The sequence below is a fragment of the Chlorocebus sabaeus genome, chromosome 2 (assembly GCF_047675955.1).
Source record: "Chlorocebus sabaeus isolate Y175 chromosome 2, mChlSab1.0.hap1, whole genome shotgun sequence".
Lineage (NCBI taxonomy): Eukaryota > Metazoa > Chordata > Mammalia > Primates > Cercopithecidae > Chlorocebus > Chlorocebus sabaeus.
Window position 1 is genome coordinate 34,889,861 of NC_132905.1, and position 14,105 is coordinate 34,903,965.

General features: G+C 60.5%; 1 protein-coding gene across 12 annotated transcripts; it reads right to left on the minus strand.

Annotated features, from left to right (window-relative positions):
- Positions 1-11: 11 nt before the first annotated feature.
- SLC4A11 (solute carrier family 4 member 11) lies at positions 12-12,469 on the minus strand. 12 transcript variants are annotated; one of them, XM_073007251.1, is made up of 20 exons: positions 12,400-12,469; positions 10,185-10,229; positions 7,451-7,525; positions 7,220-7,272; positions 6,742-6,973; positions 6,581-6,662; positions 6,174-6,297; positions 3,823-4,041; positions 3,642-3,735; positions 3,411-3,536; positions 3,210-3,323; positions 2,993-3,125; positions 2,665-2,738; positions 2,033-2,264; positions 1,855-1,961; positions 1,604-1,772; positions 1,347-1,520; positions 1,021-1,216; positions 768-937; positions 12-377 (listed from the first exon to the last, which is right to left on the minus strand). In XM_073007251.1, exons 2-20 carry the CDS (start codon positions 10,213-10,215, stop codon positions 308-310), a joined length of 2,475 nt encoding a protein of 824 aa, XP_072863352.1. In that variant the 5' UTR covers positions 10,216-10,229; positions 12,400-12,469; the 3' UTR covers positions 12-307. The 12 variants fall into 12 exon arrangements, with proteins under 12 accessions (XP_072863352.1, XP_037846788.2, XP_008017574.2 ...); XM_037990860.2 differs by lacking the exon at positions 12,400-12,469 and adding an exon at positions 12,189-12,390 and having other exon boundaries at positions 7,220-7,269; XM_008019383.3 differs by lacking the exon at positions 12,400-12,469 and adding an exon at positions 12,189-12,390.
- Between the last annotated feature and the right edge of the window lie 1,636 nt (positions 12,470-14,105).

Below are 14,105 nucleotides of genomic sequence, written 5' to 3' on the forward strand. Positions count from 1 at the left end.
CAAGGAAATGGTTTCTCTTTCAGGCATCGACTCTTTTATTAAAAGAAAATCCATCCTGCTCAGTCCCACCCACCCTGGGCAGAAGTTGCCCTGAGCAATGCTCTTGGCACAAAGCTAAAGGATAATGGGAGGGGTGGGCACATACCACTGCACCCCTACAATGCCCAGATGCCCCAGGCGTGAGTCAGCCATGAGAAGGTGCAGCACAGAGCAGTCATCCACATACCTACACCTCCCCTCACAGCCCCAGAGCCAGCCTGGGAGAACATGGGAAGCTAGCGAATGGGGCGTGGCTAGGGCCTGCCAGTCAAGGCCTGTGCTCAGCATCCATGACATCCAAGTACTTGGCTTCAATTATTCGGGGCAGGAGGATATAGCTGCGGGGAGGGAGGGACAGGAGGATGAGCCTGGATCAGAGAGAAGGCAGTGGCACCCATCCCAGCCCACCCACAGGGCGAGGCTCTAGGCCTCTCCTCCCCGCCTGCCTATCCCAGCCCGCCCACTCTCCACTCCTAGACTGGAGCCGCTCCTATCCACTACCCACCCCAACCCGCCCACTCTACCTCTAGGCTGGGCGCCTCCTGCCCACCGGCCACCCCAGCCCACCTACTCTCCACCCCTAGGCAGGACCCCTCCTCCTGGGCACCCAGCCCAACCCACCCATTCTCTGCCTCTAGGTGGGACCTCTCCTTCCAGCCCCTGCACCAGCCCGCCCATTCTCCACACCTAGACTGGGCCCCTCCTGTCCACCGCCCACCCGCCTGTACCGGATGGGGATCATGGCGATCATGATGAGAGGAAAGATCATCTTCATGTAAGGCAGGGAGCTCATGCCGAAGGCGCACAGCAGCAGCAGCTGCAGCACCTGCAGGCCTGTGAAGTAGTGGATCTTCCTCTGGGGCACCCTCCGGATGTAGTGTGTCGGGGGGTATGTAGTCTGTGGGCAGCAGGGACCGGGTGTGGGCAGGCATGGGGCTGTGTCCCCACCCACACCGCTCCCTCACAGGGCCAAGCGCTCACCTGCTCCTTGAGCAGCAGGGCCACGCGCTGGACAAGCTGATTGCCATCGAGAGAGGTGAGCGCGATATAGAGGAAGAGGCCATAGAGCACGGGCTTGGGGATCCACTGAAGCGGGACCGGCAACAGCAGCAGGGACAGGCCCACCAGGACGCTGGCGCCCAGCGAGGTCAGCCGCGTCTCCTTCACATTCACAATCCTGCAGCACCCCGAGCCACCAGCGTCACCTCTGCGCCCCTGTCCACAGGGCCTCATGCCTCCCTATGTCCCATGTGGTCAGAGGCTCCCCACTCCTCAGGGTCCATGGTTCTTGCCTGCCTCACACTCACGTGTCATAGATGTGCCCGTTCTCCACACGCTCCTCCACTAAGGCCAGGGCTCGCACATGCAGCGGGGAGTGGGGGTAGGCGGCATGGATCCAGGGCAGCCCAAACAGAGACAGCCCCGTGTTGATGATGGCGAGGAGCAGGAGGTCCCAGTGGTAGGCAGTGCCCTTCACCAGCCTGCAGCAGACGGGCACTTGTGGACAGAGCCCCACAGCAGGGGCCCAGGCCCCACCCACCCCACCCTTGCCCACCCTCCACACCTGTTCTCCGGTGCGTTCACCAAGGCGGCCACCAAGTTCTGCTCAATGAAGAAGAGCATGGACAGCAGGAAGCCGAGGCCCATGGCGCTGCTGATGGCTCTCAGGGACAGCGACTGGATCTGCGCCATCGCAAATGGGCTCTTGCTGGGGTTGTAGCAGAACCTGCTCACTGCAGCAGGCGACAGGCTACTGCTATGCCTGCAGCGCCTGGGGAGCTACCCCACGCCACCCGCCGCCCGGCCCCAACTCACTCTCGATTTCCCGGAAGCCGTGGGAGCTGATGAGGGAGAAGGCGAGCACCGCGATGGGCAGAGCGCAGTCGGACAGGATCTCGCGCACGCAGGGGTGCAGGTAGGGGCTGGGGACAGCAGGTGCATGAGCACAGCCTTTGGCCTATGTGGCCCCTCCCCTCCCCACGCAGCCCCTCACCTCTTCTTGAATTGGTAGAGGGTGTAGCCCAGCCAGAGTGTGCCCAGCATGATGAGGAGGCTGAGCACAGCGGTCGCCTGGCCTGAGTGCGTGGCCAAGGGCAGCTCCGTGGGGCTGGTCCGGAAGCTGGTGTTGAGGGCAGTGTGGAGGCTGGCGTTGAGGCTGGCACCGAGGCCTGACAGCCTGACCAGGTAGTCGTCCAAGTAATGCCCATAGTAGTACTTCCAGAAGACTGTGGACACAGACCCACAGGCCTCAGCCCTCTCCAACATGTGGCCCTGGAGGGAGGGGATCTCAGGGAGAAAGGGCTTCAGGGGGAAGATGAGGGGACCCTGCCGACATGCCCATGCACCCACACTCCTGCCTACTGTCCCTGTCCCATCTCTGACACCTCATCACAGTCGGCCCAGTGCCTCTGCCCCCACTGCTGATCCCACCTGCGGTGGCCCCATCACCCTCCAGCATGAAGGCCTCTGCCTTCTACCAGCCCAGGGCTCCCAGAGCACTGCACCCTTGACCACGGGCACACACTCAGCTTGAGCTGGTCCTATCTGCCCCCAGCCAGGGGCAGTGCAGAACCTCCCATCTTGCCTGAGTGCCCTGTGCAGCAGGTGGCTCCCAGACGCACTCACTTTTAACTATGCCCTTGACAGCATCCAGCACAAATGTGATGGAAGTGAAGAGAGCAATGATCTCCTCCGTCGACCTGCCAGGAGGTGATGAGCCTCATCAGAGTGGATGTCATCAGGGGGCAGGTAGGGGAGGCCTCCCTGAGCCCCTGCACAGTCCCCTGCCTCCTCCTGCCAGGAAGAAGACCAGGGCCCTAGGCCTTGCCTGAGTCCACCCCTGCCCCTTGGGGCAGTGATATGGTGGGGGCACCCCCATCACCCTGGGGTTCCAGGGGGCTGAGCCAGATCCCAAGCTTTAAGGGTCCCAGAAGCTCACAGAAGGGCCAGTCACCTCTTGAAGAGACTCATGACCAGGCTGAGGTTGAAAAAGGCATAAAGTGTGAGGAAGAAACTATTCCACAGGCCTGTCCACGCATAGAAGGAGCTGAAGTCCAGGTCATAATTATCACAGATGACACGAATCACTGCAGGCAGGGGGCAGGGCGGGTCAGGGCCTAGCAGGAACCAGGGCTCTCAGGCACCATCTCCCGCCTCAGCCCCCACTGCACCCTGGATGTAGAGCGCCAGGGGCGCGGTGGTCAGCAGAATCACCAGTGGCTGCCCGGAGAAGAGCGCGTAGAGCAGGCCCCCGATGCTCTGCCCGGCTATGGTCTTCTGCACATCTGTAGGGGTGGGGAGGTCAGGCGGGCGCTGCAGCCCAGGGCCCTGCCCAGCATACCCCCACCCACCACCTACCGCCAGCCCCTCACCAATGGCCCCGTTTGTGTTCTCGTCATTGAGGGACCCGAAAGCGATGGTGGGCAGGAGGCAGGCGAAGTAGAGGAACAGGGTGGTGGTGATGTATTTGCCCACAGCCTTGTTTTTCCCAATAATGCCTAGGAATGGGGGACAGGAGACAGGGTTTGCTGGGGGTGCAGGACAGGCACACGCGTGGGCCCGAGGCCTGGAAAGCAGAGGCCCAGATGGCTCTGCTGACGTACCGTCAGTGAAATCCAAGGGGTACAAGGGGAACCTGCGTGCGATGTCCTCCCGGATGCCCTTCCCGAAACGGACAAAGTCCTTGCACTTTGGGGGCTGGAGGAGAGGACAGAGGGCCTGTTAGCCCTGTCCAGCCCAAGCCCCTGCCAACCCTGCTGGTCCATACCGGCCTCCACCCTGTACCTCTGGGTGTCTGTGGGCAGGGAAGGAGACTGTGCTGTGTTCCTTCATTCTCAGCGCCACTGGACCGTGGCTCACCATGGTGAGCAGCTGTCTCTGATGCACCAAGGCCTCCTTGAATTCCTCCTCTGTGCGGGTCTCCAGGAGCTTCTGGCGGAAGGTGATATCCGAGAACATGGTGGCAAATGTGCGCGCCACCTCCATGGCAGTCTTAGTGCTTTTCTAGGGGTGGAGGACGGGAGTCACATCCACTACCCCTGTGGAACAGAGGAGGCCCTGCCCGGGCCCAGCAGCTGGAGGTGCTCTCCCCATCAACTGGCAGCAGGTTTTCTGTCTGTTTGTTTTTTGTGTTTTTTTGAGACAGGGTCTCACTGTCACCCAGGCTGAGTGCAGTGGCACACTCACGGCTTATCGTAGCCTCCACCTCCTGAGCTCAAGCGATTCTCCCACGTCAGTCTCCTGAGTAGCTGGGACCACAGGCACGCACCACCATGCCAGGCAATTTTTAAATTTTAACTTTTTGTAGAGACGAGGTCTCACTATGTTGACCAGGCTGGTCTCAAACTCCTGGCCTCAAGCAATCCATCTGTCTAGGCCTCCCAAAGTGCTGGGATTATAGGCACGAGCCACTGTGCCCAGATGCTGGTAGCAGGTTTTATTCCACAAAGTTCAGGCATTAGTGTACTCTGCCATGATTTCAACCAGGTCTGCAGAACACCACAACTATCATGGATCTATATTTTTCTTATAAACTCCTGATTTCTTATAAACTCAAGATATTACTTTTGTCCTAAGCAACAAAAGTCTGTGTAATCACAGATAATGAAACCACAATGGAGAAAAATGTTTACCCAGTTACGTTTCCCCAATGGTATTTGTACTGTCTGCGGGTTTGACTTTCAGAGAGGATCCAAGCCCATCAGGCACTCTGTCTCTCGCCTGGCCAAGGTGAAGCCTGTCCATGAACCATGAACTCATGAACTCATGAACTCAGTGTACGGCCCTCATCACGGCAACCTGCTCACCTAGGGGCAGTGTCTGCCCGTCTGTTGCTCAAACTATAGTCCTGGGGCACTGTGCATGTTTGCTTTAGAAGAGGGCCATGCTTGGCAGGGCATGGTGGCTCATGCCTGTAATACCAACACTTTTGGGAGGCTGAGGCGGGCAGATCACTTGAGGTCAGGAGTTCAAGACCAGCCTGGCCAACATGGTGAAACCCCGTCTCTACTAAAAATACAACATAATTAGCTGGCTGCAGTTTTTTGGCGGTGGGGGGGCCCTGTAGTCCCAGCTACTTGGGAGGCTGAGGTGGGAGAATCACTTGAACCTGGGAGGCGGAGGTTTCAGTGAGCTGAGATCATGCCTCCGCACTCCAGCCTGGGCGACAGAGCGAGACTGTCTCAAAAAATTCCAGCTACTCGGGAGGCTGAGGCAGGAGAATGGTTTGAACCCGGGAGGCAGAGCTTGCAGTGAGCCGAGATTGCGCCACTGCACTCCAGCCTGGGCGACAGAGTAAGACTCTGACTCAAAAATAAATAAATAAATAAATAAATAAATAAATAAATATAAAAACAAATAAACAAATACAAAACCCCCAAAGAACAGGTCCATGCTGCTGAGGAGGAGCCCAGTGTCAGGGGCTGGGGGATCTGCCTCTAGGCACCAGGCTTTAACTCAGCTCTGAGCTATTGCTCCTTCTGTCAGGGCACCCTGCTGGGGGACACTCCCTCCAACCCAGGGGCTGCCCTTCCTCTCACACCAGCATAGTAGCATCTGGGGAGGTTCCCGCCATGTCTGAGATCCCTGAGCACCCCATTTTCACACAGAAGGCTGGGGCAGAAGCACGAGAAGCTAAGGGAAGTTGAAGCTGAAGACCCTGCCAAGGCCTTGGGAGGGGTCCTGGCAATCATCTGTTGAGATTTGTTAAATCCTTTTCCTTAAAAGACTCCCGAAATTGTATCAGTTCCGGCTCCCACAAAAATCACAGTGTTCCAGCCAGGGGGTATGTGGCCCAGGAAGGAGTAGGGCCCTCAGCCAGCAAATCACAAAGTCAGCCAAGTCAAAGAAGGGCTGAAGGGGTGGGCAGGCCAAAGGAAGGCCCCATGTTGGCATAAGGATAATGGTCAAAAGCATTTCCTTTCAGTCAAGGAAATAGAAACTTTTCCCCAACCCCTGGGGAAATGAGGACTTGCTAGGCCTAGCAAGATGTTTCTGACACACCCACAGGGCCGAGGTGAAGGGGAGGGGAGAGGACCAGGCCTTCAGAGGCCAGGACATGTGGGAGGGGCCCCCAAGGAGAGGGCGGGTAACCTGGGGCCCTCCTTCTTCCCCAGGACGTGGCACTACCCACTCACCGTCTTGGGTGGGGCCAGCACCAGGATGACGAACCGAACCTCACAGGAATTCTCCCCCCAGTTCTGTGGGCGAACCAGGCGGCTGATGCACACATGCCGCTTCTGTAGGGCCTTCAGGGTGCAGCTGGCGGGCGGGGGAGGACACAGTGTACAGTTGCATCCTGGGGAGCTGGGGCTCCCCCACCCAGAACCCCCTCGACCTTGACCCCTGGTAACCTCTGCTAGGGAGGGCAAAGAAGAGCAAATGGGATGGTTCTTGGCAGTGCTTCAGCCCTCTTCTCCCAAGTTGGTTGGGCCACCAGAGCCCCAGGACTCACAGGTGGGCCAGCCTCTGCAGGGCACAGGGGACATGGGATGCCCAGTTCCACTGTGACAAGAAGTGGGGGCCAAGTGGCCCGGCAACTCACATGATGCAGAGCCACGACTGCTGGTAGTGCACCCCTGTCACTGTGGCGGTGACCCCTTGGATGGTATCTGACAGCAGGTGGACTGCGGAAAGAGTAGGCGGAGGGCGGTGGGTCAGCAGCCCCCACCGACGTCCCCGCCCGGGCTGGGAGACCGGCCTCACCTTTACCCTGCATGGGTGCCCCGGCATCGGTGAAGAGCATGGCCATAAGCAGGTCTAGGTTGCAGTCTGGCTCAGCGTTGTCAGGGTCCTGGGCAAAGCGGTGAAGCATGGACCGCAGCACGTTATCCAGGGAGGTGGCCGTCTCGTTCAGGACGATGCTGGCCTGTGCCAGGAAGCCATCTAGGTCGCGGTGCGCACGGATCTCTTCCTTGAAGTTCTTTAACTTCAGGTACTAAGGGGACCCCAGGGACAGAACCACACGGGCCCATGTATGAGATGCTGTCACTGCCTGGTCCCTCCCACCCAGCCAGCTGCAGCAGCCCAGCCCTCAGCCCTTAGCCCTGGGCTGGTATGAGCTCCCTGTTGGGCTGCTCCTGGAGGCGTGGGAAGAGGTGAGCAGCAGGAGGACTCTCAGGGAAGCCACCACCTCAGCCCCTAGGTAGAGGCCCCAGGACCACCTGCAGGATGGGCTGCTCACCTTTCGGGAGGTGTGCAGGAGCACACAGCCACCGGAAGTCGCTTCATTCTCTGCTGGAGAAAAGTGGGGAGGGCTCAGGGTGCCACCCTTTCCTCAGGTCTTTCTTAGTCAGGCAAGTCACACCTGCCCAGTCCCATGCCCTCCCCCAGCCTGCCCCTGCTGCAGCCCCCGTACCAGTGTTGGCGGCCTGCATCTTGAGGTCGACATTAACAAAAAAACGGATGCTCTCACCAGACACAATGGAGGAGTTCGCAGTGTCGAAGGCCTCATCCCCCAGGATCTCCTCTCGGGCTTCGAAGGTGTCATCTGTGTCACACGTGTCATACTTGTAGTAGCGTAGAGACCCAGTTGCTCCCAAGAGAGACCCCCAAGAGCAAGAGGGCCTGGCTGTTAAAGTGCCGCACACAGGAAGGAGGGGCTCCAAGCTCAGGGAGCAAGGACCTCTGGACTGTCCCACTCTTGGGCCGTGATGGGAGAGGCCATCCCACGGGCCAGGAAGGCAGCTTCTAGTCCTGCTCCAGCCTACACAGGACATGGCAGCTGCCACACAGGGACTCTCCAGCATTCCCCAGCCGCTGGGACCAGGACCCTGCGTGGCTTTGACCCTTCAGTGTGAGAAAAACATGTCCACTCCAGACACGCTGGGGCAGGCACGGAGTGCAATAATGCAGGTGAGACTGCCTGGCCCCTGCCCTCCCAAAGTAGGGGACACAGGAAAGACAGAGAAGCTGCCGTATCCACATGGCACTCTCTCTCTCTCTCACACACACACACACACACACACACACACGCACACACTGCCTTGTGGGCACAGGGTCTTAGAGGTCCCTCTCTACAGGAGGGCAGGTGGGGAGAAACATCGAGGCTGAGAGACCCAGTACACATATCAGACAAGGTCTAGGAAGCAGGAAACCCAGGGAAACAGAGCCAAGGACTGACAGAGGAGAGGACCCCAGGGCCTCATGTCAGCCCTGCCCCCATCGTGCCCCTCCTTCATGTCCTGGGGGCCCTGGGTAAGGGCACATGGAGAGTGAGGATGTGTTATGGCACCTGCGGGATGTGGGACCCCAGAGGTGACAGCCTGCTCCCCTTGGTCCTCAATTCCTGCAGCTGGCCCACAGCGCACCCCCCTGCCTACAGGAAGATTTCCTGGTAACATGCAAATATTCCTCTGCCCTGAGCACTGCGGGCGGGGGTTCCCTGCAGCCTACAGATCACAGCCTGAGCCAGCTCTGCTCCCCCTGCCCTGACCACTGGCTCCTCAGGCCAGTTGGTCAGCACCCTAGGCATGCCAGGTCCTGTCCTCCAAGCTGAGGGCTTCCCTCCCTGGAGGGCCTTTTTCAAGACTCACTTGGAACCTCCTCCTCCAGGAAGTCCTCCTAGGTCCCTGCCTCACTCCTAGCCACTGGCAGCCCTTCCTGTCTTGTGGGTCCCCTAAGGTTCCTCACTTGTAGGTACTTCCAGGAAAGGGGCCCTTGTAGTTCAGACCCCACTGATGCCTGACAGACACCTGTGCAGAAACAGAGATGGGTCAGCAGCACGCCTGCACCTGCCAGGGAGTGACTCACCCTGACTCATTTCCACTCCCGCCACCAGTTTCCTTGGCACATCCCAGGCCCTGTTCCCCCAGTGTCCTGAGTTTAGCTTGGGCCCCTTCTGGGCAAGAAGCCCCAGTACCTCCTGCATCAAAGTCCCCAAGGACTGGTGACCCCAGGCCCAGGCCTGCACTACCTCCAGAGCCCAGAGAAGAACTATTAGGTCAAAAGACACCCTTGCGTTTGGGAGGCCAAGGCAGGTGAATCACGAGGTCAGGAGATCGAGACCATCCTGGCTAACACGGTGAAACTCCGTCTCTACTAAAAATGCAAAAAGAAAAATTAGCTGGGCATGGTGGCGGGTGCCTGTACTCCCAGCTACTCAGGAGGCTGAGGCAGGAGAATGGCATGAGCCCGGGAGACGGAGCTTGCAGTGAGCCGAGACTGTGCCACTGCACTCTAGCCTGGGCGACAGAGCGAGACTCCGTCTCAAAAAAAAAAAAAGAAAAGAAGAAAGACATCCTCGCTGCTTTGGTTCTGGAGCTCATGACAAACTCCTTCCTCCCCGTGTTAGGCTTGCCTTGTTTAAACTGTCTGGTTCCCCTGGCCCGAACTGGTCCTCTGCCCCTCAACCGGCACCCACTAGTCCCCTCCACTGCCCTTCACACAGCCCCATTCTTCCCCCATTCTCTCCCTGATGCCCTGAGCTCTACCTTAGGCTCAGTGCTCAGGTCCCCTAGATGAAGGAAATGCCCAGCTGACACTACCAGGTCCCTGGAGGGCTCCTGCAATGCCAAGTCCTAGTCCCAGCCCCATATGTAACCTGCCCACCAGCAGCCTAGCACACAGAGCCCCCACGTCCTGGGGGCCCTGGGTAAGGGCACATCAGCCCTGTGTCTACGCACTGCTCTACAAACACCCCTCGAATGGTCAGGCCACTCACGGGGCTGGGCACAGGACACAGCCTGAAGCCTGCCCAGAGACATGGGGAGGAAGACAGCTGGACTGGTACAAGCAGGGACAACAGGAAGGTGCCCGAGGGACGGCAGCACAGAGGCCTTATATTTCTTTAAAGAGACAACAACAGCCATTCCCTCCAGGGCTGGGTGAGGACAGAGGGATAGGGGCATACAGAATACCTGGCCCAAGGCTAGTCAGATAACAGGCCATTGTCACAGAAAACCTTGGGGAAGAACCCCAGAGGGTCCACCTGGTCCAAGTAGCCCAGGAGAAGGGGCAGCCTGCCCTCTCAGGTCCACGGGGGATCCGTGTCTAGCTTCCTGGAGAGTGGAAGCCAAAAGCATTCCAGCACTAGAGTGGCCCAGACAGGCGACCAAAGCCACAGGACTCTGGTGGGTAGGCTACACGCCCTGGAGGCTTTTGCCCGACAAGCTCTCTCTGCACAGGCATGCTCCCCGAGAGGTACTCACTTGAATCCTCGAAGTATCCATTCTGCGACATGCTGGGAGAGTTTTCTGCAAGGGAAGCCAAAAGGTCACCAGCTCCATGGACCAAGCCCTGGACCTCCTGTGTACACCTGTCTCCCCGCCCCCCAACCTGGCTGATTCCTTCACTCTTCCCAGGGATGCAACCCAGGCCACCCTAGGGAGAAAGGGAAGCAGGGGACAGTGCTCGGGAGGGAGCCTCATGGGGAGCAGGGGAAGCCAGCCTTAATCTCAGAAATTCAATTCCTTAGCCCATCTGTTAGGGGCTGCCCAGGCGGGTCAGAGGCGAGGAGAGGCGTTCTAGGGATGTCTTTCCACCGAGTTGGTACCAGTACCATGTTCGCTAATCCAGGCTTTCCTGACAAAACCCTGCCCCGCTGCAGCGGGAGGAAGGGACAGGGCCTGAGCGCTCCTCTCCCCCTCTCTCCTCCGCTGCCAAGGCAGGGGATCTCTCCGCACCTCCCTCCTCTCACTCTCAGACCGGTTCTGACGGCCATAAACGTCCATTGCAGGCGCAGTTCCCCCGACCCCCGTCACGCGCCCTAGGTCACACCGGGGCCGACAGGCAACGGTCTCCAGCCCTGGGACCGCGTCCCCACAGCCTGGAAGGCAGAGCAGTTGGTCCAAACGGTAGAACAATTAGGGGTGGGAGGAGAGTCTGAGGGACACTGGGGTCGGGGGAGGCTGCGCCCTCCCTGGGCCGGGCCCCGGATGGTCCCGGCTGTTTCTGCCTCGCGGTCGGAGGAAGGAAGCGACAGGGGGGGCCGCGTGCACGAGAGGAAAGCGCCTCCAGACTCGGGAGACCTGGGGGGTCGGGGCGCAGGATGTGAATGTAGGCGTGGGGCTGGAGCCGGTGCTGCATCCTGAAGTGGGGGGCGGGGGCGCTGGGGCGCGTCCCAGGCCGCGGGAGGGACAGCGGCCGTGGGCGACGAGGGTCTGGGAGGGTTGGGCTGGTGCACACTCCGTTTCCGTCCCGGCGGCCCACGTGCAGGTAAAGGGTCGTACAACCTGGGTCCTGGCCGGGAGCCAGGGCTGGCCCTCCGGTGTCAGAGCAAGGGAGAAACTGCTGCGGCCGCGTAGGGCACCGTCAGGGGTCCCGGGACTCTCAAGACCAAGCGGCCCCCACCGCGGCGTCGGGCGGGAAGATGCCCGGGCGGAAGGTAAAATGAGACCTTCCGAGGTGGCAGCCCGCCGGGCTCCCAAAAGCTCGGCGCTCGGGGCACTGGGAGCCCCACAGCTCCGCCCTGCCCACTTTCGAGCTCCCCGCCCTCGACCCGCTGCATCATCTGCTCAAACTGGGTAAGAAATTCAAGACGGCGACAGCAGAGCTCTAATGAAACCAAGAGCGCAGTGGCCGCGAAGCCGCGCCCGGGCCTCCCGCACCGGTGCCCTCCTCCCCGCGGCTGGAAACTCCGCAGCCCTCTCGCCCACCGGCCCCGGCCCGCGCAGGCCGACGGCATCCGCGTTCTCCCTGGGGTCCCCGACGGCTCCTCGTCCCCGCCTGGCCGGCCTCGGTGGCGGAGACCTGGGCGGCCTTTCCGCCGCGCCCCCGGGTTCAGGCACCCACCGCACGGCTGGAGATGGAACACGCGCCTAGTGGCCGCGGCCATGGCACACTAGTGCACTCACGCCGCGCTCCGGCGTTTCTGGACCCCAAACTCGGCGACTCGGGCAGGCCAGCAGCGGGAGCCGGCGACACACCCCCGCGCCGCGCCTGGGTCCTAATGCCGCTCAGACGCCACGCCCGGGCGCGGGAGGCAGAGCTGCCGAGGGCTGGGACCCGGCCGCCCGCCCGCGCCCTCACCCGCGGGAGGCTGGTCCAGCCGGGCCGGGCTGCTTCCCGCCGCCCGCAGCTGCTGGGCCAAACCGAGTAGACCCGGTTCCTTCGAGCCTGTGCGCACCGGACCCAGCGAACCCAGCGTCGCGGGGTTACGGGCTGGACAGGGCTGGAAGCTTCTGGGAAGACGCTCGACTAGCCCACGAACCCACCGAGCTGTGCGACTGAGGCAGACCCCTGGAGGGCTTTCCCCGCGTCCGCTTTAAGTACGCGGCCGGCCCCTGTCTCCTCCTTTCGACCCGGGACCTCCGCAGGGCCACGCCCGCTGGCTGCCCCGCCTCCTGCATTTATCCCCGTAGCTCCGGCGGCAAGTCCTCCTCCTCCTCCTCCTCCAGGAAGCGCGCCCCGAGTGACTAGACGGACCTCCGTGCAATCCCCGCTACGCCCTGGCCCGCTGAGACGGCGCTCTCCGAGCTCGGCTGCTTTGGGTTTGCTCGCTGCGAGCCTCGCCAGCTTCTCTACCGGCCTTTTCGCGTCCTCCGGCCTTCTATTAGGTGAAGGTCATGGTTCGCCGCCTCTTTCCTTCCCAAAATGGCCCCTGCGCCCTGTCTCCTTTCCTGGACCGGCTGCACCCCGGCCGGGGACGCGCCTATTTGGATGCTTAGTCTCCTGCGAATAGGGCGTGTTCGCGTGTGGCTGCGCGCGCTGCGATGCGGTTTAGCAAATGCAGCTGACGAACCCCTGGCCTGATCCACGGTGGCTCCCAGTAGAAAGCTCCACAGCCCTCGGAAACGGAACACGCGGCTCCGTAAAGCGCTAACCAACCTCCCGATCCCTCCGGCCGCCCGCGCTTTCCGGCTCAGCAGCTCTGGGACGGAGTCCTCGGCCACTGTGCCCCAGCCATGGCAGAGGAATTGGGTCAGGCTGGGGCAAGCCCACTGCGAAGGAAGGGCTCCTGGCGCGTTGGGGAAGCCTCATGCATAGATTGGGTTAGTAAGGCCGGCCCAGTTCCCCTCCCGGCAAGATAAGAACGCATTAGGAGGGAAGCACTGGAGTGCTCCTCTGGGCGACGGATGGCCTGGGGCTCCAAGACGGCCCCAGTACACCACCCTCCTCCAGCGCCACTCCAGGAGGCCTTGTGGAAGATCCCAACCCCATGACCTGCAACTGACTTGGGGCTGGCCACATACTATTTTAGAAGGGGTAACTCGGGAGAAACACCAGGTCATCCTGCGCATCCCTTGGGACCTTTCCTAGGTGACCTCTAGCTAGAGCTCCAGTCCAGGCACTGACTCCCGGGTGGCTGGTGGAGGCTGAGGAAGAGCTGAAGGACACAGGCGGATGTCGCCCCCGGAGCATGGCTGCATACGTGGCATGCAGATTGGACCCCTGAAAAGCCACCTTGCGAACCCCAGCCTCTCCCATCTGGGAATGCCTTGGCTTCTGCACCTGCTCCCAGTAGCTCCCAAACACCTGGTTCTTCCAACCCACTTGTTCCAGGAAAGCCTCTGGAATGGAGGGTGCTTCCCCTCCCACAGCCTCCTCAGTGCTCCTCAAAGGACCTAACCCCTCAGCCCACTGAGGAAAGAGGAGCCCACAATCAAGTCTCCCCTAGTCGGCTATGGACCCACTCTGTCCGCTCCTGACCGTCTCTCAAAGGAACTGGCACTGAGCCCTTCTCTGCTACACCTGTGCTCCTCCCCTGCGTTTCTGTTCCCTCGACCCTCCTGTAGGGAACCCCTGAGGCCCACACCCCTGCTGCCTCCAGACTGACCCTGTTTCAGAGGCTGTTTCCTTCAGTTCTCCCACCTGCCTCCTGTCCTGTGTAGATCAGATGCTGAAGGCAAATACAGGTGCCCTGGATCTCCTGTCCTGTGCCCCACTGGGTCCTTAACATAGGCAGGCAGGTTGAGGGACCCAGATGCAGGCACCTACTTTCCCTCTCATTCCCTCCTTTGGGGTCTCAGACTTCACTGGGCCGTGGACTTGAAACTGTAACCACTGGGTTCCACAACGTGCACTTAACAGTTTTCTGCTGTCCTCCCCTGATGCCGCTTATCTTGCCTGTGGATTGTGGAATCTGGGGTCTGAAGTAAATATATAACATCTCATTTTTAGGCTGGGCTTGG

Coding starts and splice junctions, on each gene's coding strand:
- SLC4A11 (XM_037990864.2), bottom strand. CDS start 10,706: ATGGACGTTTATGGCCGTCAGAACCGGTCTGAGAGTGAGAGGAGGGAG. Junction 6,974..7,219: donor TCCTGCACACCTCCCGAAAG/GTGAGCAGCCCA, acceptor GGGTCCCCTTAG/TACCTGAAGTTAAAGAACTT. Junction 2,265..2,664: donor TGTCAAGGGCATAGTTAAAA/GTGAGTGCGTCT, acceptor CTGTGTCCACAG/TCTTCTGGAAGTACTACTAT.